This window comes from Narcine bancroftii, chromosome 1, assembly GCF_036971445.1.
Source record: "Narcine bancroftii isolate sNarBan1 chromosome 1, sNarBan1.hap1, whole genome shotgun sequence".
NCBI classification, from domain to species: Eukaryota; Metazoa; Chordata; class Chondrichthyes; order Torpediniformes; family Narcinidae; genus Narcine; species Narcine bancroftii.
The window spans coordinates 45,237,311-45,261,161 of record NC_091469.1 but is presented as its reverse complement, the minus strand read 5'-3'; the positions used below and the strand labels follow the sequence as shown (position 1 = coordinate 45,261,161).

The following is a 23,851-nucleotide window of genomic DNA, read 5'->3' as shown; positions in this document are numbered from 1 at the left end:
GAGTATTGGGAGAATCTTTTTCAAAGTTAGTTGCTCTCAGAAATTCATCTGTATTGACTTCTACATAATAATAATAATCAAACCATGGTTCAAAGCTATATGCTCACAGCAGACCAAACCCAAGTGCTTACAAGGCTCATGTAAGGATATATCATCGCAGAAAAGTTCTCCATCTTTTCAGCGCCATTACTCCTCTTCAAAAAAGCATCCCTTTGGAATGAGCTAATGCACAAAAAGGATGGGAAGCTGAGCAACCTCCATTGCTTCACCTCCAGCACCTCTAATCTCCATCGAACAGCAGCCCATGCTCTAATTCTTCATTGACTCAAACTCTGAAGTGTGTAATACACTGGGCACCTGAAAACCAAAGGCCATGACCAAGCTCCTGCTTCTGTGCCATAAGGTCCATAATAACATATGGGCTGGTTTCCCTATCTTTGGAGCCACGTCAGTAAAGTCAGGCATAGACATTGAAATTTATCAGTCGCTGATGCATTGATACACCCTTCAGACTTGTTAGGAAAAGTGTGTTTGAAGATCAGCTGTGATCCTTTTCTTCTGTGACCTGCTGAAGATCAGACCCTTGGCATTCAAATCAGGCAGTTCAGAGACATTTAGTAAGTCTAGGTACAACCTCTGAAAGGCATTGCCGATACAGTGCTCTGCAGTCCCAAGTCAATATTGTCAGTAATATCCAAAAACAGAAACCTCAGGAGCACCAATCAGCAAGATGACAAATCCTTTATACTTAAACAAACATAACCAATGTCTGTAAACTGCGATTGTGTTCAATACCTACTTGATTTTTCTCAGGTCAATCTTACATGTTGACAACCAGCCCAATGATTAAGTTAATGATGATTTTAAATCTATTGAGTTGACAGTGGGAGTGATAACATTACCTGATTTTTTTTTAACCTACAGCCACGCAAGTTTCCCAGCACTCTTCCTGATAATTTGGTATCAATTACTCCTCCAAATTGTTTTTAATTATCTAATAGTTTAAAGGACTGCCTAAAGAAATCTCTTGGTGCCTGCCACATTGACCACCGCCAGTGGGCTGATATCGCCTCAAACCATGCATCTTGGCACCTCACAGTTCGGCGGGCAGCAACCTCCTTTGAAGAAGACCGCAGAGCCCACCTCACTGACAAAAGGCAAAGGAGGAAAAACCCAACACCCAACCCCAACCAACCAATTTTCCCCTGCAGTCGCTGCAACCGTGTCTGCCTGTCCCGCATCGGACTTGTCAGCCACAAACGAGCCTGCAGCTGACGTGGACTTTTTACCCCCTCCATAAATCTTCGTCCGCGAAGCCAAGCCAAAGAGTTTAAAGCAGTATAATTTGTATAGAAGATTAAGAAAATCATTGGTAGAAAATGATTTTAGGGGATTTCAATGAAAATGCACAATCAGTGAATTCCTCAGGCACTGAGTGAAATTGGAGCTGGGAGCAAATGTTACCTATTGGCATTTCAGTGAACCTCTGTCACACTTGCAGCAGGAAATTACAGAAATCCCATGTCCACAGATGTTCATGAGGGACCAAGGCAGCATTTGAAGATAACTAAAAAGCAGTAAGACAATCCCAACACATACATGACAACGGACAAAGTTGAAAAGATCTCTTGTTATTTCTTATTTTTACAAACAGCTGGTCAGAGAACAAACAATCCAGGAAGAGACTCTGACCTTCAGAGTGACAAATGAAGTGAACGATGTATAAAGTACAAATACATTATAACGTATTCATATTCCACTTATTGTACGTTCTTCTCTAGCAATTTTCAAAATAACATTTATGATCCTTATAAATATGTGTACAAATATCAAGACATTAACTTGGGTGTATTGCATTTGGCCTATTTTTTTTAATGCTCTGAATCAATGTGGAGCCTTGCTAAGTAAGAACATGGAGTCGATACAGACTTTAGATGTTGAATACTGATTCTGTGTCCTGATCTCCATTTAGATGGAGCACTGATCTTGGGTTCTCACACATAAAGCTTTTTAAACAACAGATCATCAGAACTGGGTTGAATAATGATTATTTTCAGCAGGAACATTTATGGTGGCGTGAAAGAGGTTTTCCTTCTTTAATTTCTGGCTCCAGCTATTTTAGTGCCATGTTCCTAGAACTGTGATTTATTATAGGCCAAAAGGTCTGAGGAACTTTAGTGGAATGAGTGACCAAGATTTCTTTAATTAAAAAAAAACTTTTTCTAAATTTTCCTAACATTCTTTCTTCTATGAAGAAATAGAGAAGGAAATAGAATAGGAAGGAATAGCCTCCAAGGTTGAGTGGCCTTGATAACATGGTCCTCATAACCATGAAACTCTCTGAAGTAACTCAGTTATGTGTCCAGGGCACAAATACAGCAACTTTTTGATGGCATGATTCAATTTTTAAGAGGAAAATGGTAGAACAACATTCACCATCTAACATCTTTGTGCTTTGCAAGACCGTTCCTTGCTGCAAGTTGCTGATACACTTTTAATCATGTGTTTACTAATATAATCAACACAAACCCAGTAAATTCAGGGTGTTATATTGACAGGTAATAAAAAGCTTGCAAATGAACAGATGCACCTGAGATGCTCATCTGATTTGTCCAGTATAGATTGTCACATAGTCATACAGCTTAGAAATAGGTCCTTTGGCCCATCAAGCCCTTCATGCAGACCCTCAAACATCCATTGCACTAATTCTATGCTGATCCCATTTTATTCTCCAATTCCCCTAACTTCCTAACACTCACCCCACACTCTGTGGGGCAATTAATAGCAGCTAAATAGCACACCAGCCCACACATCTTTGGGATATAGGAGGAAACCGGAGCACCCATAGGAAACACACACAGCTCCAGGGAGAACAAACTAACTTGACGCAGTCAGCTCAAGAATTGAAGAATGAAAAGGTATTCAATCTTGTACATGGGTCACTGGAGCTATGAGGTGCCAACTCTATCAGCTGTGCTACCTAATGTGAATCCAATTATTTAGATTCCATCATCATAAGTAAAGAGGCATCCCTCCCTGCCTTTCTAATGATCCTGAACTCAAAAAAATGTTTTACACGGTGCTTTCAAAAGCTTCTTTGTGATTTGATTAAATTGTCCAGGGATCACAGTAAGTAGTTGAGAAAATAGTTCAAAAGAAAATAAAATTACTGACACCACAGAAGTACGTACGGTATAAGCAAGGTGGAGTAATCCCCTGAATGCTAATTACTGATCCTCAAACCAAGTTGATCAGGAACAAGTTCCAAAGAAATCCAACTACAGTAAAACCCCGGTATCCGGCATCTATAGGGATTGGTAGAAGCCGAATAAGTGAATTTGCTGGTTGCTTGAGACTGCATGTTGTGTCATTGGCAAATTAAATGCTAGGGGTGCCAATTTTAAACTTGTGCATTTTTTACTTATTTATTTTCCACGATTATTTTGACAGTTGCTCACGGCTGCCGGATGCTTAAATTCTGAATAACGTGGATTTTACTGTACATTGCTGTGGTAACATTTGATTTCAATGGAAATAAAGGTTTTGAAAAGTGTGTGGCCTGAACAAAGTTAATCAGTGAAGGCCCAAACACAGTATTTGAAATTGATGACACAAAAGACCGTGGAAGCTGGAATCTGGAGCAAAAAAAAACAAACTGCTGGAGGAACTCAGCGAGTCAAGCAGCATCTGTGGGGCGGGGGGGAAGGAATTGTCCAAGTTTCTGGATGAGACCCTGCATTGGGACTGAGAATAGAGAGACCAGTTGGTGATCGATACACCAAGGATGGGTAAAGGATGGCAGACAGATGGAGCCAGGTGAGGAAGGGAGAGGGGTGGAGTTGGGAGACAGAGCAGATGAAAAGGGGACAGGCGGAGCCAGGTGAAGGGGAAGGGAGAGTGAAGGACAAGAATTCTTAACCCCCACAAAAGCTGCTCAACCTGCTAAGTTCCTGCAGTTTATTTTTGCATTGGAAATTTAAGGTACAGCATATTCAATGACCAGCTTCTCAGTGTAGGTTCAGTAAGATTCAAATGTTCACTTGAGTCACACCTTTTTTTTAATTGTGCTTTCAGTTCTGTTATTTTTGCATTTTAAAATGTACTGCATTTCTGTGAGATGATAGAGTGCCAACACCAGGCCTCAAGCTGCTTCTGTATCATGGAACACCACAGGTCAGTTGGCTCACTGGGGCAACCTTGCAGATAAATAGCCTTCTCTTCAACAATGTCTACTGTTTCCTGAGGATTGGGTACAAAATTGGATGACCAGGAAGGAATCTGCTTCGACCAAAAAGACAAACACTCATTTGGCCTCCAGCTGATCCAGTAATGAAATACCCCAAAAGTCCATCCCTGCAGACCATAACACATCATCTTTCCATTGATGATGGACATCTGGTTTGCAAATGGAGACTCTTCACCTGTAAAAATGAGAAATCCAAGAAATTCCTGGGCATTAGGTAATGCTGTGGACTCTATTCCAGTTCTTTCATGGAGAAAATAAGTACCCGGGATCAGAGGAAAAGATTCAAGGATTCCCTCAAAACTTCCTTGAAAGAATGTGACAACCTTGTGGACTCCTGGAACATCTGGCCTGTGGCAGCTCATAATAAAGAAGAAGCCTTCAGGGTAGCCCAGCGAATTTTGAGTCCATACATAAGGAACTCACAGAGACCCATTGTAAATGGAAGTAGGAGCACATCACCCGAGAAACTACCACAGATTTATTTAGTAGGAAATACCTGATGGGACCTCATCAGTCACCTCAGAACCTGAGTGAAACCAAGCCATCCTCAATCTGAGAGTTATTTAGACAAGATCTTTCATCATTACAGATTTTTTTTCTCAAGAATGACAATCTCCACCATATATCTTCAAGTACATGAAAAAATGTATGCTGAGGTTTTCTTATTGATTCCTAAACTGTTCCAACAGCACTGCCATTTCAGAAAGCTGAAACTAGGTCACAAATTTTCCTCTGGGTAGGCCAAGCAAAAAAATACAGAAAGAAGGAAAGATTAGGATTTCCTAACTGTGGCCCAACCAGTAGGGTAAATGGTAGGAAGTTGGTTTTAAATGTTGACTGACAGTTTGTCTTCCACAAAGATAGTATGAGCTTTGTATTTGATTCTTTCATTCTAGGTCTCATGCAAAACCAGGATAAAGACCCAGCACAGTTTACCACAGGTGGAAGGATGTCTACTTGAAGTTTATAACACAGGAGACTCATGTCGCTTGCTTGCTTGCTTGAAGAGAAGGAATCTTGCATTAATTAGTTGTTGCAATATGAATACTGTGACAAATGTAATTCATTAGAAAGTCAACCTTCATATTTATTCAAAAGTGAATTGTGATTTATTGCAAATAAAGCCTTCTAGTCTGAACTGTTGAGGATGAGATGCAAAACAGGCTCGTTTCATTTCTCAGTCAATTGATGTTGAAACCTAATGCTATTCCGCTGCAATGAGAGAATCAGTTTGTTAACAGACTACTTGATTAGATGCTCTGCTAAACGCAATTTATAGATGTATTTAAACTCTGATCCTTTAGTATGTTGGTGACGTTGTGATTGGGTTGGGTAAGTAATTGAGGTTATTTGGGGTTGAATGAACACTGACAGACACAGGGAAGCTGAAGACAAATTGTGAGGTCGGGGTCGTTGATGATTTGCTCTGCTCCCTGAGAGATCCTGATGGACTGGAAGTATTTACAGAACAGGAGGAGTCCAGGATCTGGGTTTCAAACTGCAGCAGCTGTCCCATGAAGCTAAAGTTGGGAGAAATTATGCTTCGTCTCTGCTTCACAAATTCAAAGGCCTCTTCCAGCCGCACTCGTTTAGTCATCATTAAATAGGCAAGGCAGATGGTGGCAGACCTCGAGATCCCAGCTTGGCAGTGGACCAGAATTCGGCCATCCACATTTTTGACAGAATCTGAAAAAAACAAACCCAGCAGATATTTGAGGAGTGTGGGTAAAACATACACAAAGCAGAATCAAGGAGAACATAATCAAAATAAAAAATGTATACACAATTTCAAGCAGGAATTTGTATTCTGATTTTTATCCTTATGTAGAATTAATTAATGTTGGTCAATGTGAACCTCAATCGCACAATGGTACAATCCTCAACCCTTTATAAACCCCCATTGTTCCAAAAAGAAATCCATCCAATCCCAGTACAATCCACCTCATCTCAATACAAACCCAGCACAAATCCACCCCATCCCACCAAAATTTCAGCACAAATCAATCCTATTCCAACCCAAATCCACCCCACCCCAGCACAAATTGATCCTATCCCAAAGCAAACCTAACCATATTGCAGGGCAAATGCTCCCTATCCTGGAGTCCATAAACAGATATCCTATCTAGTTAAATGATTTTGCAGGTCATCAAAATATCTCCAAGTGATTCCTTTTGAAACTATATAAAATGTGAAGTAGCTCAGCTTACTATCATTGGGATTTGTGGAGGAACTGGTTATTACCATAGCTCAGAGACCTCTGCATTGCTTCCTTAATCCTTGGGTTGAATTCCTGTTCTATCCATAATAAAGACACCGTCTTTATATTCCAATACTGCCTAGGAAGAAAATCTTGCCTTCTCTTTTTCAAGTCACTTCTATTTATTCACAGATACTTGATAGTTTAAATGTCAATAGGCTTGCTGGGCCAGATGCATTGCATGTAGCTGTAGCACTTTCAGGGAGGTGTGAAAGGAAATTACTGATGCTCCCTCCAGCAGATATTTTAGGATTTCCATAGTTACTCGGATATTATCCAAGGATTAATGATATGAATGGGATATGTGATTCCAACTTTCCAGAAGGGAATAATGAAAAGAAAAACAGCTGGTTAGCACCGCCTTAAGGGAATTTAATAAAACATCGACATTGATTATCACAGTGGGTCATTTTAGCAGCTCAGGACTTTGTGTAAGTGACTGCAGGAAACCTTTACATACAAGTTACCCAAACATAAAATTGAGATTAGACATCAGCAAGATTTTCTTCCACAGTGGCTTATAGGCCTTGGAATTAAGATGGAGTTGAAGAAATGAAATATAATGGAAATGGTAACAAGGTGAAGATTGGCTGTGATGCAGTGAATGACAGACCATGCTTAGGGTTCTGAACGGCTGAGTCCTATTCTTTGTTTTGAGTTTATTTTGGCCTGAGATTAATTTTAAATCATTTTGATTCAATTTTTTTGAAGGATCAGTAAATAATTCCTTTTTGACTGTGAATTGATTGCAACTAAAATTGCATCAGTATTAAAGAACTAAAGTCACGTGATCATCAATTAGCACATTATTGGATACAAGTCACCCAGAACAAGGTTTGCAAGAAGTCCAATGGTACAAGTACCATAATCTTGACAAATTAGATCCCGCGACAGAACATGAAACTGGAAACAAGACACCTTAAAACCATAAAAGCCTGAGCGATCATAAACTCATTTTTTTTGTGAATGAATGCTCCTGGTTCTGAATTTCTGAGTTTGGACTTATCTGCACAGATAGCTGGAACACAAAAGCTCAACAACTAAATGTGGAAATTTCAGAGCAAAGACAATTACTAAATCACTGACAATCAAACAGAAAAGAATGTCAAATCACAAATAAAAGGCAGTAGCCGATGAAATAGAGCTATGAGGAATATTTCCTACCGATGTATTCTATTGCTTCCATGAACCAAAAGCTGATGTCAGTTTTCTGGTTGTCCTCCACTGGGATGCACTTATATTCATAATGATCCTCAAAATGATTTGGACAGTTGGAGGAGACGTTCAAGAGAGCTGTAATCCCCATGGCATCAAGCGTGTCCCTTTTTGAAGCATGATGTGCACTTCCAAGATAAAGGAAAGGGAGAATTTCCACTGGACCACCCTATAATCAAATGTCAGATTTGATATTTAATAGTTGTTGCCACAACTCCACTTTGATTCTTAAGTCATTCACCTGCACTAAGGGGGTCATTCACAGTTGTCAAGTTACCATGCTATGGATGTGGACAGAAAGCAAAGAACCGTTGGAACCCCACACAGTCAGAGGGATAACATGCTACACAACACACAAATTCAGCAATTGTGAAGCAGCGGCATGAAGTGCTGAACACCAACCACATCATGGGTTGTAACAGTGGCCTTCGTTCACCCTATCCCAGATGTAAAGTGTGCAGGACCTCATCACATGGAGGATATAGGAATGACTCAGTATGTATGAAGCATCTGAAACTTTGTGTAGCTCTGGTCCCAAATGATACCTTGCAACATATCAGAAAATTTGTGAAAAACCATTAATTCTGCACAAAACTCTTGGTTGGTCTGACAGTGGGAAGTGAATAAAAATGCAACTAATTTTGTAAACTAATTTATAATAAATATGATTAGGGAAATATTTTTATCAAACATTAATGAGATCTCCAGAGCTTAATCTGGCTTTGATTTTCTTTGCATTTTTTAAATCAGCCAAGATGACTCATTTATCATTTCATCAATGTTGTTTAATCTTCACTGAATCACTGGCAGTTCTAGCTGACTGACTATTGTCATACAAGACATTCAGGAGCCTGAATTACTCAAGTATCTCATGCTACTTCTGGCAGCACTCTTAATGTTCCAAGATCAAATTGTTTTAAAAGTAAAGGCAACAGTTTAATGGAGCAATGTGGCACCTTACCCCACGCCCCCTCCCCAATTCCATTTCCTTCGCCTTCAGTATATTCCTGAACGCAGCCCTGCTCGCCAGTGTCTGGCTGCCATCTGACTCCTTTATATGTTAGACCTTACATTGGTTTATTTGGTTATTCTCATTTGAAAAAAATCTAGCTATAGCAGCCACCACAACTTTTCATGGCAAAATATCATCTAGTAAAAATATCAACTCATATTTACATATTATTCTTTACAAAATAGATAAGAATTTATTTGAGCTTTGGATGTTGGAATATGTTAACATTGAGGATTCCCTGCTCTGAATCCTGTTACACTTGCATCCAGTGTCTCTGGGGTTATCTTTTGTTCAGTGGGAAATCCACTTCACTGGCTTTAAGTCCATTCCAGAGATTTGAGCATGTGATTTAAGATACATTCCAGTGTACCTCTCAGAGAGTGCAGTCATTCCGAAAATAAAATGGTACCACATCATCCTACGACATTTTACATGAAAGAAATCTGGGAAATACTGTTCAATATTTTCCCCAAAGCTAACATCACTGAGATTGATCATGCTGTGGGACTTTGCCCAATCAAATGAACCTCTGCATTATCAGAGCATTTCACTGGCAGTGAGGAACTTTCAGATGTCTGGAGGATGTGAAAGATGGGGCAGAATTCCAGTTCCACGGTTGGGCTTGCAAAATGACCAGCGATGTAAGAAATGGCAGAGGCAGATTTGTATCCAGGTCAGTTATTTACTGTTTTAGTCTCCTAACAAAATGAGGTGAAGACTCTTCACCACTAACGACCAGTCACAAATCCAAAAACAATGATAACATGCGGGTTGGTAGAAGGAATTTTCATCACAACTCAGACATTTTAAAAGTTCCTGCCCCATTCCATATCTGGGGAAAGGAGAGATGAGGATTACTGCAGAGAGAGGCTGGTGTTACCTGGTCATGGAGTGGTGTCCCACAGGCACTCGAGCTGGTTTCTGGTGATTCAATGATGGAACTTGTTGAGAATTCAGATGGACTTCTTGCTTTTACACAGAACTCAGGATATTCTGAAGAAAATCTCTCGTATCCTCCTGCATCAGTGAAAAAGCACAGACATTTTACACATTGCCAATTGCTGTCGTTTTGTGAGTTCAGTATCCAGCCTTGAAGAGATCTGGTATCATCCACCATTAGAGTGCAGACATATAGTGGGTGAAACATGCCTTGGGTATTAGTTCAAAATAAGCCTTTTTCTCTGATGTCATGAAAACAAAATGAAGTGCAGAGTTAACATTTATCTTTTGTTATTCAAAACATATTTCACCACCAATTGACTTGGAAAGAGAATAAGAGTTATTTAGCCCATTAACGCCCATGAATGCCAATCCTTTCACAAGCTTAGTAGTTTTGATCTAATCATGAGTTCTCTTCCTGACACTTAAAACCATTTGCCCATCCCCAACCTCTCCATCTGATTTGCTGACTTCAGGGCAACTGCCCCAGCAAAAGAAGAGCCGAGGCCCTTGCAATTTGTCTTTGACAGTACCATAATATGAGTGACACTAAATCAGCACCCCTGTTTCATACCACACACTGTTTCTTCAACTGGGCCAATTGGATAGCATCGTGGCACCTAGCAGCCATGTGGCCTATCAGTCCTTGCTCAGCTCCAATGACCCAGGTTCAATCCTGACCTCAGCATTCTCCCTGTGAACATGTAGGTTTCCCCCAAGTGTCGCAGTTTCCTCCCACATCCCAAAGGTGTTTTGGTTATTAAGTTATGTGGCAAATAAAAATTGCCCCAAATGTAAGAGTGGTAGGAGAATTATGGGTAGAGTAGGGATGGTGTTAATGGGAAGCTGAAAGGGAATAAGTTAATGGGAAACAAATGGAGGGAATGAGATTGATCTGATCGCTTTGAGATCACAAGATATAGAAAGCCAATTGGCCCATCGATTGAGCTGTCATAGACTCAATGGGCTAAATAGCCTCCCAGAATATCAGAAGAAAATCCAAAAATTGTGGAAAAATGTATAATATCAAGAGAAAATTGAGTGGAATGTAAAATTATTTACTTAGTTAGAATGCTTCCCACTGAAACAGTGAAATGTTAATTTTATTGTTAGGAATACACCTGAACTGTGCACACTTCAACCTGCATATTCATATATTTATGTCAGATGAAATCCATGGTTGCTATAAGTCAATTTGAAAGCTTGGGAACAGCTTTACAAATTTTATTTAACTGCTGCAGATGTATAATGATGAGTTAGTTCCTGTTGGGCGGGGGGAGAAACTTTAATAGTTTGGGCGATCAGCAATGTCCAAATGTCCAAATGCATCCTCAAGGGGAAATTTCAGTCAATATTGGGTGCAGGAATGAATGCCACCAAACAACAAAAAATGATTAAACCAAAGTGAAATTGATTGAAATAATCCCTCAGAGAGAGAATTTACCAATTGTGGATTCCCATTCTGAAATCAACTTGACTGACACTGAGAAAGCTACAAAAGAGTTACACAGCACAAGTTAGGGGACTGGAGGGGCAGACAACTGTTGAATTAGACTGTCCAGAAGAGAATAAGAAATCCTGTTAAACTGGTGGAATGAGCTGAATGACAAGTTCACATGACCACATCTGGAATCAAAGTGGTAAAACCAATCAGTTGACATTGGTAGCTGGCTGTGTAACCTTGATGCCAGACTAAATTCTCTGAAGAATGGAAGTTCTTCAGGTAAGTGGGCAGACAAGTGGTCTGATCCTCTCTGGTTTTCCATACACAAGTGCTCTTGCTGACCCTGAGTTATCATCCCCAAATTTACCTAGAAAAATTGTAGAACATAGACAGCCCAAACTTGGTACTGTGGTTGTACCAGTTCCCCCTTATACTAGCTATCAGCTTCCCCCTGCTTTTGGACCCGATCTCCAATTTCTGATAGATGTTGGCTATTCCTGCCCTTGTGCTGTTGGAAGGTCACCATCAATTTTCTCAACCAAGTCAAACAAAATAAGTTTCTAACCCATAGAATCTATGATAAGTTTGCTTGGGTAAAAAATTAAAACCAAACTGCCAGTGGTTCTCAAACTTTTTCTTTCTAATTATTCCCATAGGTGCTCTGTGATTAGTAAGCTTAAAATGGTACATGGGTGGAAAGAAAAAGTTTGAAAACCACTGTTTTAATCATACCTAGTTGACTTGCTATGTGCACGGTTTCATAACTCCAAAGGAAATGGGCCAATGACAATTTTTCTCAAGCAAAATATTTCAGTAACAATTGGGTCCAGAGAAGTGATTCTCAGCCTTCCCTTCCCACTCACATCCCACTTTAAGCAATCCCTTACTAATCACAGAGCACCGATGACATAGGGATTGCTTAAAGTGGGATGTGAGTGAAAAGAAAAAGGTTGAGAACCATTGACCTAAACTGAGCTTGAGGACATAGAATGCTTTTGAAATCTCATCTGACCCGAATCCCATCAGTTTGGAGAACCGGTTCTAATATACAGTTGACTGGGACAAAGAGCAACTTAGGAGATTACTGCCAAAAATGATATAACAAGATGCATTAATGTAACATAACATAACATAACAATTTACAGCACGGAAACAGGCCATTAGGCCCTTCTAGTCCGCACCGAAACAAACACCCCTCTCTAGTCCCACCTTCCTGCACAATGCCCATAACCCTCCATCTTCTTCTCATCCATATACCTGTCCAACCTTTTCTTAAATAATACAATTGACTCCGCCGCCACTATTTCTCCCGGAAGCTCATTCCACACGTCTACCACTCTCTGAGTAAAGAAGTTCCCCCTCATGTTACCTCTAAACCTCTGCCCCTTAATTCTTAACTCATGTCCTCTTGTTTTAATCTTTCCTCCTCTTAACGGAAATAGTCTATCCACATCCACTCTGTCTATCCCTTTCATAATCTTAAATACTTCTATCAAATCCCCTCTCAACCTTCTACGCTCCAAAGAATAAAGATCTAATCTGTCCAATCTCTCCCTATACTCTAGATGCTTAAACCCAGGTAACATTCTGGTAAACCTTCTCTGCACTCTCTCCACTCTGTTTATATCCTTCCTATAATTAGGCGACCAGAACTGCACACAGAACTCCAAATTAGGCCGCACCAACGTCTTATACAGGCTCAACATCACCTCCCAGCTCCTATATTCCATGCAATGATTGATAAAGGCCAGCATACTAAAAGCCTTCTTCACCACCCTATTCACGTGAGTTTCTACCTTCAGGGAACGATGTACCGTTACTCCTAAATCTTTCTGCTCTTCTGTATTCATCAATGCTCTCCCATTTACCACGTATGTCCTGTTCTGATTCTTCTTACCAAAATGAAGCACCTCACACTTATCAGCATTAAATTCCATCTGCCATTTTTCAGCCCACTTTTCTAAGCAGCCCAAATCCCTCTGCAATCCTTGAAAACCTTCTTCATTATCCACTATTCCACCTATCTTAGTATCGTCTGCATATTTACTAATCTAATTTACCACCCCATCATCTAGATCATTAATGTATATAACGAACAACAATGGGCCCAATACAGATCCTTGAGGCACACCACTGGTCACCGGCCTCCAACCTGACAGACAATTATCCACTACCACTCTCTGGCCTCTCCCTTTCAGCCAATGTTCAATCCATTTGACTATCTCAAAATGTATACCTAAAGACTGCACCTTCCTAACTAACCTTCCATGTGGTACCTTATCGAAGGCCTTACTGAAGTCCATATAGACAACATCCACTGCGCTACCCTCATCCACATTCCTAGTCACCTCTTCAAAAAATTCAATCAGATTGGTCAAACATGACCTTCCTCCCACAAATCCATGTTGAGTACTCCTGATCAGACCCTGTCTATCCAGATGTTTATAAGTACTATCTCTAAGAATTTTCTCCATTAATTTACCTACTACAGACGTCAAACTTACAGGCCGATAGTTGCCAGGCTTCCTCCTTGAACCCTTTTTAAATAACGGAACCACATGCGCAATGCGCCAATCCTCCAGCACTATCCCCATATCTAATGATATGAAAATATTTTTTTTACTGATAGACTGTAATGGTTTCATTTCACTTCTGTATAATACAGAAATGTGTCCGAATACAGTGGACAGGCACATTATCAAACAAAATTTGACAGGAAATTTTAAATCAGGAAAGAAAGTTTGAGAGCCAGTGAGCTTTGTCACTTTGGGGTCAGTGAGCTGAAAGGGTGGGCAGCAACGGGGCAGCGTTGGAAACAGTGAAGATGCGTGTTCAAATCTGAAGGCATACATAGATGTTGGAGAGTGGCGGGGCTAGAGTAAATCACAGAGATCGGAAACAGTAAACAAAAAATGCAAAACCAGGCAGGAGGATGGCAAGAAACAATGCAGGTTGGTGAATTTAATCAAACTATATTGTAATGAAGTATTTAACCATTAGAGCTGGCCTGTTATTGATAGACATTTGTGGCTCAACATAGATCTGGCATGGATGGCTTCTTTTCCTTTAATCTCCTTGGTTACCAAAAATCTAGTAAAACAAATTTTTAAAGTTAACAATTGATCTAGCATCCGTTACTGTTTATGCAAGAATTTCTAACTTACCAATCTTAGTGCATGGAACTATTTCAAGTTATTATATTTCAATATTACCCAAATTACAATGGTTTTGTTCAAAGCAGAAAATCCAGCTGTAAAATCCCCCATTTTAAAAAAAATCTTATTTGAAAATTTTTATCCATGCATGTAAACATAGCCATACGTCTTTTAATTCTTTCAAGGAGGTTAACAAGGTTCTTGAAGTTAAGAGAAAACATCTATAAATTAATTCCTGCAATTTGTAAATACAGGTGCCAAATTTTCAAAAATACCTCATGTTTATGTAGTCTTAAGAGGAATGCAGCTATGCATTTTTGCATTCCATTGCTCCATACCTAGATAAGAGTCCGATTTCCACATTACTGCTATACATTTTCTTTCTACTGCCAATACAATCTTTACAAATACTTTTTGGTGTTTGGATAATTTCAATTTTGGCCTACAATATTACCTAGTAAGAATAACATTGGGTTTTGTGGAAATTCATTTCCTGTAACCTGTTCTAAAAAATATGCTAAATTAATCCAAAAGTGTCTTACTTTATGATAGGATGTAAAAAAGTACCTTTCTCCTCGCCACATCTAAAACACTGGTCTGATAAATCTGATTTCAATCTATTTAACTTCTGTGGTGTGAGATATAATTGACGTAAAAAATTATTTTGAACTAATCTGTATCTAATATTTATAGTGCTTGTAATATTATTTGAACATAACTCTGACCAATTTTGTTCATTAATATTTAAATCCATCTCCCATTGTTGTCTGTACCTATGTATCCCCTGTTTGGGGATCTCCTTCTGCAATAAAGTGTATAAGGCTGAAATAAATTTCTTTATATGTCTATTGCGAATCACATTTCAGTAATAACATTGTTAGACCCAATTTGTCACTTTTTTTGTAAAATTGTTTTTTCCCATAAATATACATATCAAAATTTTCCATTTTCAAAAAATATATATATAACTTTTTCTTACAAAACAAAACACAACAACCCCTTCCCCTTCCCTTCCATCCCCTTCAAAAAGAAAGTCTTCATTAGGGAAGTCAGTTATATTTTTACAATAGTAGCACCTTTTTTAAAATTATATTTGGGCCCCTATATGGTTGCATATTTTTATAAATATATCATATTTGTTCTTTAGATTGTATGTGATTTTTTTTCCATAGGTAAACCCAATTTATCTCTTAAATAAGCTCTTAATTGAGGAGTCACGTGATGGAGTAGTGGCCGGACGGTGAACTCCAGCCCTCTCCAGAAAAGTCGGGAAAAACCAAGGAAAACACAAAGGCACAGAAATAAAAGTTACAGAAAAGTGAGTATAAAGGTGGAAAGAAGATGGCGACAAAAAAAGAAAAATCGAAAGCAACGGTAAGAAGAGAGGAAGAGAAGACAAAAGAGGAAAAAGGTGAAGGCCTTACCTGTCCGAAGAGGCCCGCTGCGGAGAGAGAAACCCGCTCCCTCAGGTCGGTAAATAATGGACTACAAAAATGGCTCGCTGAGCCGAGTAAAAGTGCGCAACCGCGCATGCGCGATACTTCGCGCATGCGTGATGCGAATGAAAAAAAACACACCGACGGGAGGGGGGACCAGCTGGGGAGTCGATCTCCACATCCGGCAACGACAGCTGCAGAACACCTGCAGCAAGAAGAGACCACAGAAGACAATAGAAACAAGAAAGAAGAGGAGGAAAGGGCACCAAAGAAACAACAGATGGCCAACCCAGAGGAAGAAGAAGAGGAAGAGGAAGAGTACAGTGAAATAGAAGAAGAAAAGAAAGGCAAGATAAAGGATATACTTGCTCTTATTAAAGGATACATTGAGTCATTTAAAGAATGGCAAACACAGGAATTTAAGGATTTAAGAAAAAGAATAAACAACACAGAAGAGAAAATAAATAAAATGGAGATGACCTTAACAGAAATGGGAAAGAAAATGGACAAGATGGAAGAGCGGGCAGTAGCAGCAGAAATGGAGGTAGAAGACTTAAAAAAGAAATTGGAGAAATCTAATAAAAAAACTAAAGAGACACAAGAACTACTAGCTCAAAAAATAGATACAATGGAAAATTATAACAGAAGAAATAACATAAAGATAGTGGGCCTTAAGGAAGATGAAGAAGGCAAGAATATGAGGGAGTTTATAAAAGAGTGGATCCCTAAGACCCTAGGATGTCCAGAACTACAGCAAGAAATGGAAATAGAAAGGGCACATAGAGTATTGGTCTCTAAACCACAACCACAACAAAAACCAAGATCTATTGTAGTAAAATTCCTAAGATATACTACAAGAGAAAAGGTACTGGAGAAGACAATGGAAAAAGTAAGAGAGGGCAACAAACCACTGGAGTATAAAGGGCAAAAAATCTTCATTTATCCAGATATAAGTTTTGAACTCCTAAAGAAGAGAAAAGAGTTCAATACAGCAAAGGCGATTTTATGGAAGAAAGGGTATAAATTTATACTAAAGCATCCAGCGGCATTGAAAATATTTATTCCAGGACAACAAAACAGACTATTCTCGGATCCAGAAGAAGCACGAAAATTTGCAGAACAATTACAAAAATAGACTGAGGGAGGAAGATGGGTAATGAGAGTTAAAATGATCACGATTGATATGTATGTGGGTAAAGACAAAAATAGACTGAGGGATGAAGACGGGTAATGAGAGTAAAAATGATCACAATTGATATGTATGCGGGTAAAGAGGTATAAGAGTGAATAGAGACAATGAGCATACGTGAATGTATCTGTACTTAGAGGAAAATATAGATAGTATAGACAAGAATTAATAAGGGAAGGTAATGGAATAGAGAGAATAAGGAGGGAATTAAAAGAGTGACCTTTGTGACATATGAAAAGTGAAATCTTTTCTGGGGGGGGCGGGGTGGGGGGAAATAGCGGTCACTGCAAAATCAGTTGACGCTTGCGAGTGGATTCGCAAATCCAAATGGAGAGGGGAGATGTGGTTGTCCGACAAGGGATAAAGGACAACTCAAGAGGTGAAGGGGAGATTGGGGATAAAGAAGATAGAAATAGGAGAATAAGGAAAATGTTGGATGTTGTAGGAATGTTGTCTTATAAAGAGTTGAAAATAAGAAAACAGAAATGGAAAAGGAGGAAAGGTAATGATGGAAAAACGGAAAGAGAAGATAAACAAAATATAAAAGGGCTACGCTGAACTATATGACTTTAAATATTAATGGAATACATAACCAAATTAAAAGGAAGAAACTACTAAATTTAAATGAATAAATGTATTCCATTAGAAAAAATAACATATAGGTTAAGAAATAATATTGAAATATTCGAACAAGTATAGGAGCCTTACATTAAATACAATAGCGAAAACCTACCGGGGACAAACATTACCTAAGTTGATGGAAGGAGAAGGAAAGAAAAGAATGGACTCAGTAGAATTTCTGGTGTAATTTTGTTGAATGACAACATTGTCTGACTGGCTTAATGCAACCTAGATTGTATACCTAAAATGGGGTGGGGGGGTGGCTTGGGAGGAAGGGGGGGGGGAGAAAAAGTCACTGTATATGTGTGAAAAAGAAATAGTGTATATCATGGATAATGTGATTTATGGTGTGAAAAATAAAAAATTTTTTAAAAAAAGCTCTTAATTGATAATAGCACAAAAGTGTAATATTTTGTATCTCATATTTATTTTTTACTTGTTCAAATGACATTAATTTTTCTCCTTCATACCAATCTTCTCCGTATCTAATTTCTTTAAGAGGCCAAATGTTTAAAAATTGATTATCCATTAAAAATGGAATATGTAGACTTTGGATCAGAGGGATTTTGGGTAGCACAACCCCTCATCCAATTTCATTATTCATCTTATTCCAGGTATTAATGAAATGTTTCAACAAAGGTGCTTCCCTCTCTCCAGATATTAATTACAGTTCCCATTTATATATAAAGTCTTCTGATATTCTCTCTCCTATTTTATCAATTTCTATTTTAATCCATGCCAACTTCTCTCATTCTTCAAAAAAAAAGAAGCAAGAACCCTCATTTGAGTTGTCTTATAATATTTTTTTTAAATTTGGAAGCTGCAAGTCTCCTAACTCAAACTTCCTTGTCAATTTATCTAAATAAACTCTTGACATCTTACCCTTTCAGAGAAATGTTCTTATATATTTATTTAGCCCTTGAAAAACTTTTGTGGTAACATTATTGGCAATATTTGAAATAGGTATTGTGCTCTAGGAAATATATTCATTTTAACACAATTAACTCTACCCAATAATGTTATTGGCAATATCATCCACTTATTCAAATTTTCTCCTATTTTCTTAAGTAAAGGTAAATAATTCAATTTATATGAATTATTTAATTTATTATCTACCCGTATCTCTAAATATTTTATTCCATTTGTCAGCCATTTAAATTGGGTATCTCTTTCGACTGAGTATGATCCCCTATAGTGAGAGGCATAATTTCACTTTTATCCCAGTTTATTTTATAGCCCAGTACTTTCCTATCATCCTCCAAACTTAAATATAATTTATATATCCACCAAAGAGAGAGTGATTACTCTTTTTATTCAAATAGACATGATTCTTATTCAAGGTTAGATTTATTTTTAATATCAGCACATCTCCAAGGTAGAATTAACCAAGTTGATTATAAAGCAAGAATGTTATCTGATCATTCCCCTTTGTTAATGACAGTTACAATGTCAGATAAAGCAAAATCAATCTATAGATTGAGATTTAACTCAATGTTATTAAAAAGGCTAGACTTTTGTGATTTTGTCAGAAGGCAAATTCAAATCATTTTTGAAACTAATTCAGTTAATAATAAATGTATTTTATGGGATGCAATGAAAGCATATTTAAGAGGACAAATTATGTTATACTTCTAAAATTAAGAAGGATTACATGAAAGAGGTAGAACAATAGGAAAAAAGAAATAACATGTTTAGAAAAAGATCTACAAAGATGGACTTCTGTGGAAAAATATAGATGACTTATTAATAAGAAACTTCAGTTTAATACATTACAAGCATATAGAACAGAGAGAGCAATAATGAGAACTAAGCAGAGATATTATGAGTTAGGTGAGAGGACCCATAACAACCTTGCTTGGCAGTTGAAAGCAGAACAAGTTTCAAGAATGATTAATGCAATTAAGATGGCATTGAATGCGACTACTTATAAACTTCAAGAAATTAATGAAGCTTTTAAGCAATTTTATTCTGTTATATCAATCAGAGTTGCAGAGAGATGAGAGCAAAATAGAAAACGTTTTGTCACAAATAAAGTTACCAAGATTAAGTTTGCAAGAGCAAGTGGACCTGGATGCCCCCTTCACCCCAATGGAGGTGAGGGAGGCTTTGAGTTCATTACAAAGCAACAAATATCCAGGAGAAGATGGTTTCCCATCTGAATTTTATAAAGAATTTAAGGATTTGTTGATTCCTCTCTCTATGGAAGTATTAGAACAGGCGGCGGTGACACATACTCTCCTGGAATCTTTTTTCACTACAATAATAACATTAATACCAAAAAAAGACAGAGCTCTTTTAAAACCATTGTCATATAGACCTATTTCATTGTTAAATGCAGATTTTAAAATAGTTTCAAAAAATTTAGCTAATAGACTAATTAAATTTTTATCAAAGTTGATAAATATGTATTAGACATGGTTTGTAAAAAAGAGACAGTCTGAAGATAATGTAACTAGATTACTTAGTATAATACATTTAGCACAAAAGAGGGGAGATTTAAGTGTGGCTTTAGATGCAGAATAAATGTTTCATAGATTAGAATGGGACTTTTTGTTTATGGTGTTAGAAAGATTCAGGTTGGGACAGGTATTTGCAAATTGGATTTGTATAATGAGCCTAAAGCTAAATTGTAACCAATTTGCAGATTTCAGCACTATTTCATTTGACTAGATCTAGTAGACAAGGATGCTTGTTATCGCCAGCTTTATTTATTCTACCAATAGAACCACTTGCAGAACTGATTCAATCCGATCCTGAGTTTAAGGGATTAAAAGTTAATCAAGAGGAATATAAAATTAATTTATTTGCTGGTGATGTTTTGATTTATTTGACAGAACCATTAGGTTCGATACGTAAATTATACAACGCCTCATTCTGAGAGCTGTTGCATTTGTTCATTTCCCAGGGGTGCCATGCCAGAATCATTCTGTTCTATTACCAGGTGCAGGGCCAGTTTATCCAATTTGGCCACATAGATTTTTTTCCTTCTCCTCGTAATGTCTAACCAGGTCTCCTGCTGTCAAGGATATGATGGGTAATTGTGTTTCCAAGAACCCCCAGTAAGTGAATGATGGAATCATTGAATTTTCAAAATACAGAGATCAGAAACTGATTACTGACACTTGGTAATATTTCTACACTCAACTGGTTTGAGATCTTGGCTGACTGATGATGGCAATTTTACATGCAGTAATCAAAATAGTCAACATCAATATTTTATGAATAAGTATGATCAACATCTGTTTTTGTCTGGTGTTACTATGTTTGGGAAATACCTTGGATGTTCATCATGCTGAAATCCTCTCTATGCGAAATTATTTACATAATTAAGATTGCGTTGCTCTATTTGAACTCGAATGAAAAGAGAACAAACAAGATCTATCAGATTTCGGTATTTAAACCATTAAGCTACTTGAAGACGCTCACACATTTGTTTACCCTCATGGAACAGATAGGATGGCAAGCAGAATTAGAAAATCTGGAAGTTAAGATGCCCGATAATGTGAAAATTGTAACAGTTCATCAAAAATCTAAGCTTCTGGTCTAATTGTTTCAACAATTATAATGTAAGGAATCTAATGTGACCTTTCCCATCCCTAAGGAAAGGTTCAAAGATGTGAAACATATGGAAAAGAGAATGGCTTGGGTTGGCAGGGAGAGAGAGCGAGAGGCGGGGGTGGGGGGTGAAACATTAGTCCTGTTTGCCTCTCCTCAGAAGTTTCCATCTTTGCCGAGTATTTTTATTTTGGGTTCAAGACTGCTACGTTATGATTTAAATTTCTATTAAGCTTTTGAATAAGAGCATAACATACACTCTGTTGTGGAGAGGAACTTTGGAGTAAGCAGAATTGGAGTCCACAGAAGAAGGAAAATGGAATGGGCTCCTATCCATCATAAACATGTGCCTTTTCTCTCTCTCCAGGCGAAATTTGCTGCCACGTGGGATGGTTGAAACGGACAATCTTGGTGTCCTTCTAGGCAGGAGGCGACGAAGTAATCCTCATGCAAATGTGAGGAGCACAGTGGGTTAAACGGCCTGTTTCTTTCCTGTAGGTAATACATGCTTTCGCAAATGGTTGCAGATTGGCGCTTTAATTACATCCCACACAGTGACAGCTGAGCTTTGTTCCGCCCGTCTGGCAGATTTGAAGCGACCATCAGATGGGTGGATTGATACTCCAGAGAGAAATTAACGCAATTAATCCTGCAGTCTTTACACACCCGGTGACAGATCTGCCGCATCTCCAGCCTGGGTCGATTCACAAACTTGTGTTGCACACATTGAGTAACTGGCGGAATTTGAAACAAGCCTGAAACAAATGGCGGCAGTGTCACATCGTTCAATAAAGTCCCAGACGGGACATATCACAGAACCCATATCCTGACAATGCTGGGAATTAACAGCCTGGTGTCAGCACTTTTATTTTTAACACCAACCATTTGATTGCGAGTAGCCGTAACTTCTAGGCACAACTGTAAAACAGTGGATCAGACTAGCCATACCAATGGAAATCTCCTGGGTGCTAAACAACTAAATTTGTAAAGAGCGCCGCGCAATTAATTAAAAATTTCCACTGCGATGCAAGCAAGCAGTTTGGCCCGTCGTGTGTGTGTGAGAGAGAGAAAGAAAGAGAGAAGAGGGGCAACGATGACTAAGGTGACTAGGGCAGCAAGGAAGGGGCATTTCTCCCAATTGTGAATGGAGGAAATACAGGGACCCCCACAATCTAATTCGACTGTTCCCACCCCCACCCCCCCCCCCCCACCCCAATTCGGCTCGTCCACTTAAAGATAGCTTAGGTCCCAGAGAAGAATCCGCACTCTGGCCGTGATACTGACATGACCCCGTACAACTTCAGTCCCAAGACATCAAGGATTTCCTATTTATTATCCAGGATGAACCCTCTATCTATTGCAGTTTTGTTCTAATTTCCTGGCGACAGATTAAATGAAAACATTTCCTGTTGATGTGCGGTGACAATATTAAAAAGGTCGGTGCCGCCGTTATTTGTAACACGGGCGGTTCTAGATTCTCTCACAGTTGAAAATAAAGCCTCAACCCAAACGATCGTTAACGAGTGAACGCGTGAAACGAAAAGCAAGTTTCAGTGAAATGTCGCTGCCACTGAGATGAAGGGGTTGGTGAAATGCTACAAATCTGACCACAGCATCGACGGCCAACGCTGTCATCACTGAATATTAATGTGTATCAACACGGTCGGCGGGTCTCAATGTCCGTGGATCAAAAACGTGTCCTTAGATTATCTTCAGTGTTTTCTACATATTGTTAACCAGTGTTAATGTTGGCAGTAAACACATTATTATTATGCGTAATTCCTGATATGAAGCGATCCTCATGTTAAACACGCCAAATATTAATGTGGAGCTGCGCGCCTTTCCAACGAAAGATGCAGCAAGTTCGGGTCAAACGTGCCCTTGGCGGATGCCACCGGATCGGACTGGGGGGGGGGGGGGGGGGGTGGGGAAGGGAGGGGGTGGTCGGTGGAGGGACACACACACATACAGATGCTAGTCAGTCCATGGCCTTACCCGCCAGGAAGTAGATCTGAGTCGGGCAGGAGGCCGCCGTTAGAGCGCGGAAGACCGTGTTAACGGTGCTGTCGTGTCTGACCAGGTCGAATTGTTGGCTCCTCTCGTCGTACAGGACGAGAGCGGAGTAGAAGCCAGCTTGGAGCTGGCTGCGGGGCTCCTCGGCCGGGATGATGTGCTGCAGGCTGACGGGGCCCTTGGCTCTGCGTTTCACGATGGTATTACAGCGCACGTTGAGTGAGCCGCTGATGTTTTGGACGCTGTAAGCCAGGAACGACCTGCAGTCCAAGAGCAAGCATTTGCGGCCGTGCTTTCTCAGCAGCCGCTTCACCTGGCTGCACTCGACAGTCAACACCTCCATTCCTCACCCGGACCCGCCACTCTCCGCAGCTTTGGCGGTGTGCTCCAACACAGCACCACGGAAGCTCAGAGCTCGCACTCCAGCGATGCTGTGGATTCCCAAGAGGGGCAGGTCACCCCTCCCACTTTCAGACACTCATCTTATGAATGGAACTCGGCTCCTCGCCTTGTATGGACAATGACGTTGTCGTCGCAGCGGAGCTTCGTGCTGTGAGTGACCACAAGTCAACTGTTACTCCAGGCAGTTCCACGCTGCAGACACGGTCGGAACGAGGTCCGAGCACAGGTGGCATCCGGCTCCCAGTCGATTGTGCAGGACAGATGATTCACAGTGGGCCAGATGGCACAGCGGATGCCCCACAGCTCCAGACCTCGGGTGCTGTCCGTGTGGGCTTCCACTGCTTTCCTCTCACATCCCAAAATGTGC

The 23,851-nt window shown here is 39.4% G+C and overlaps 2 protein-coding genes across 3 annotated transcripts in view; one reads left to right on the top strand and one right to left on the bottom strand.

Moving 5' to 3' along the window:
* The window catches only part of tnksa (tankyrase, TRF1-interacting ankyrin-related ADP-ribose polymerase a), a 166,866-nt gene extending 161,485 nt beyond the window's left edge, over nt 1–5,381 (top strand). For both annotated transcript variants that reach the window (XM_069925464.1, XM_069925453.1), the window contains one exon: nt 5,143–5,381. In XM_069925464.1, coding sequence (XP_069781565.1) covers nt 5,143–5,207 — 65 coding nt within the window. In that variant the 3' untranslated portion in view covers nt 5,208–5,381. The remainder of the gene's footprint in view (nt 1–5,142) is intronic.
* On the bottom strand, nt 1,625–23,851 carry dusp4 (dual specificity phosphatase 4). The gene is made up of 4 exons (XM_069925482.1): nt 23,065–23,851; nt 9,611–9,747; nt 7,668–7,887; nt 1,625–5,932 (listed from the first exon to the last, which is right to left on the bottom strand). The coding sequence occupies exons 1-4, from the start codon at nt 23,423–23,425 to the stop codon at nt 5,547–5,549; spliced, it is 1,104 nt and encodes a 367-aa protein (XP_069781583.1). The 5' UTR covers nt 23,426–23,851; the 3' UTR covers nt 1,625–5,546.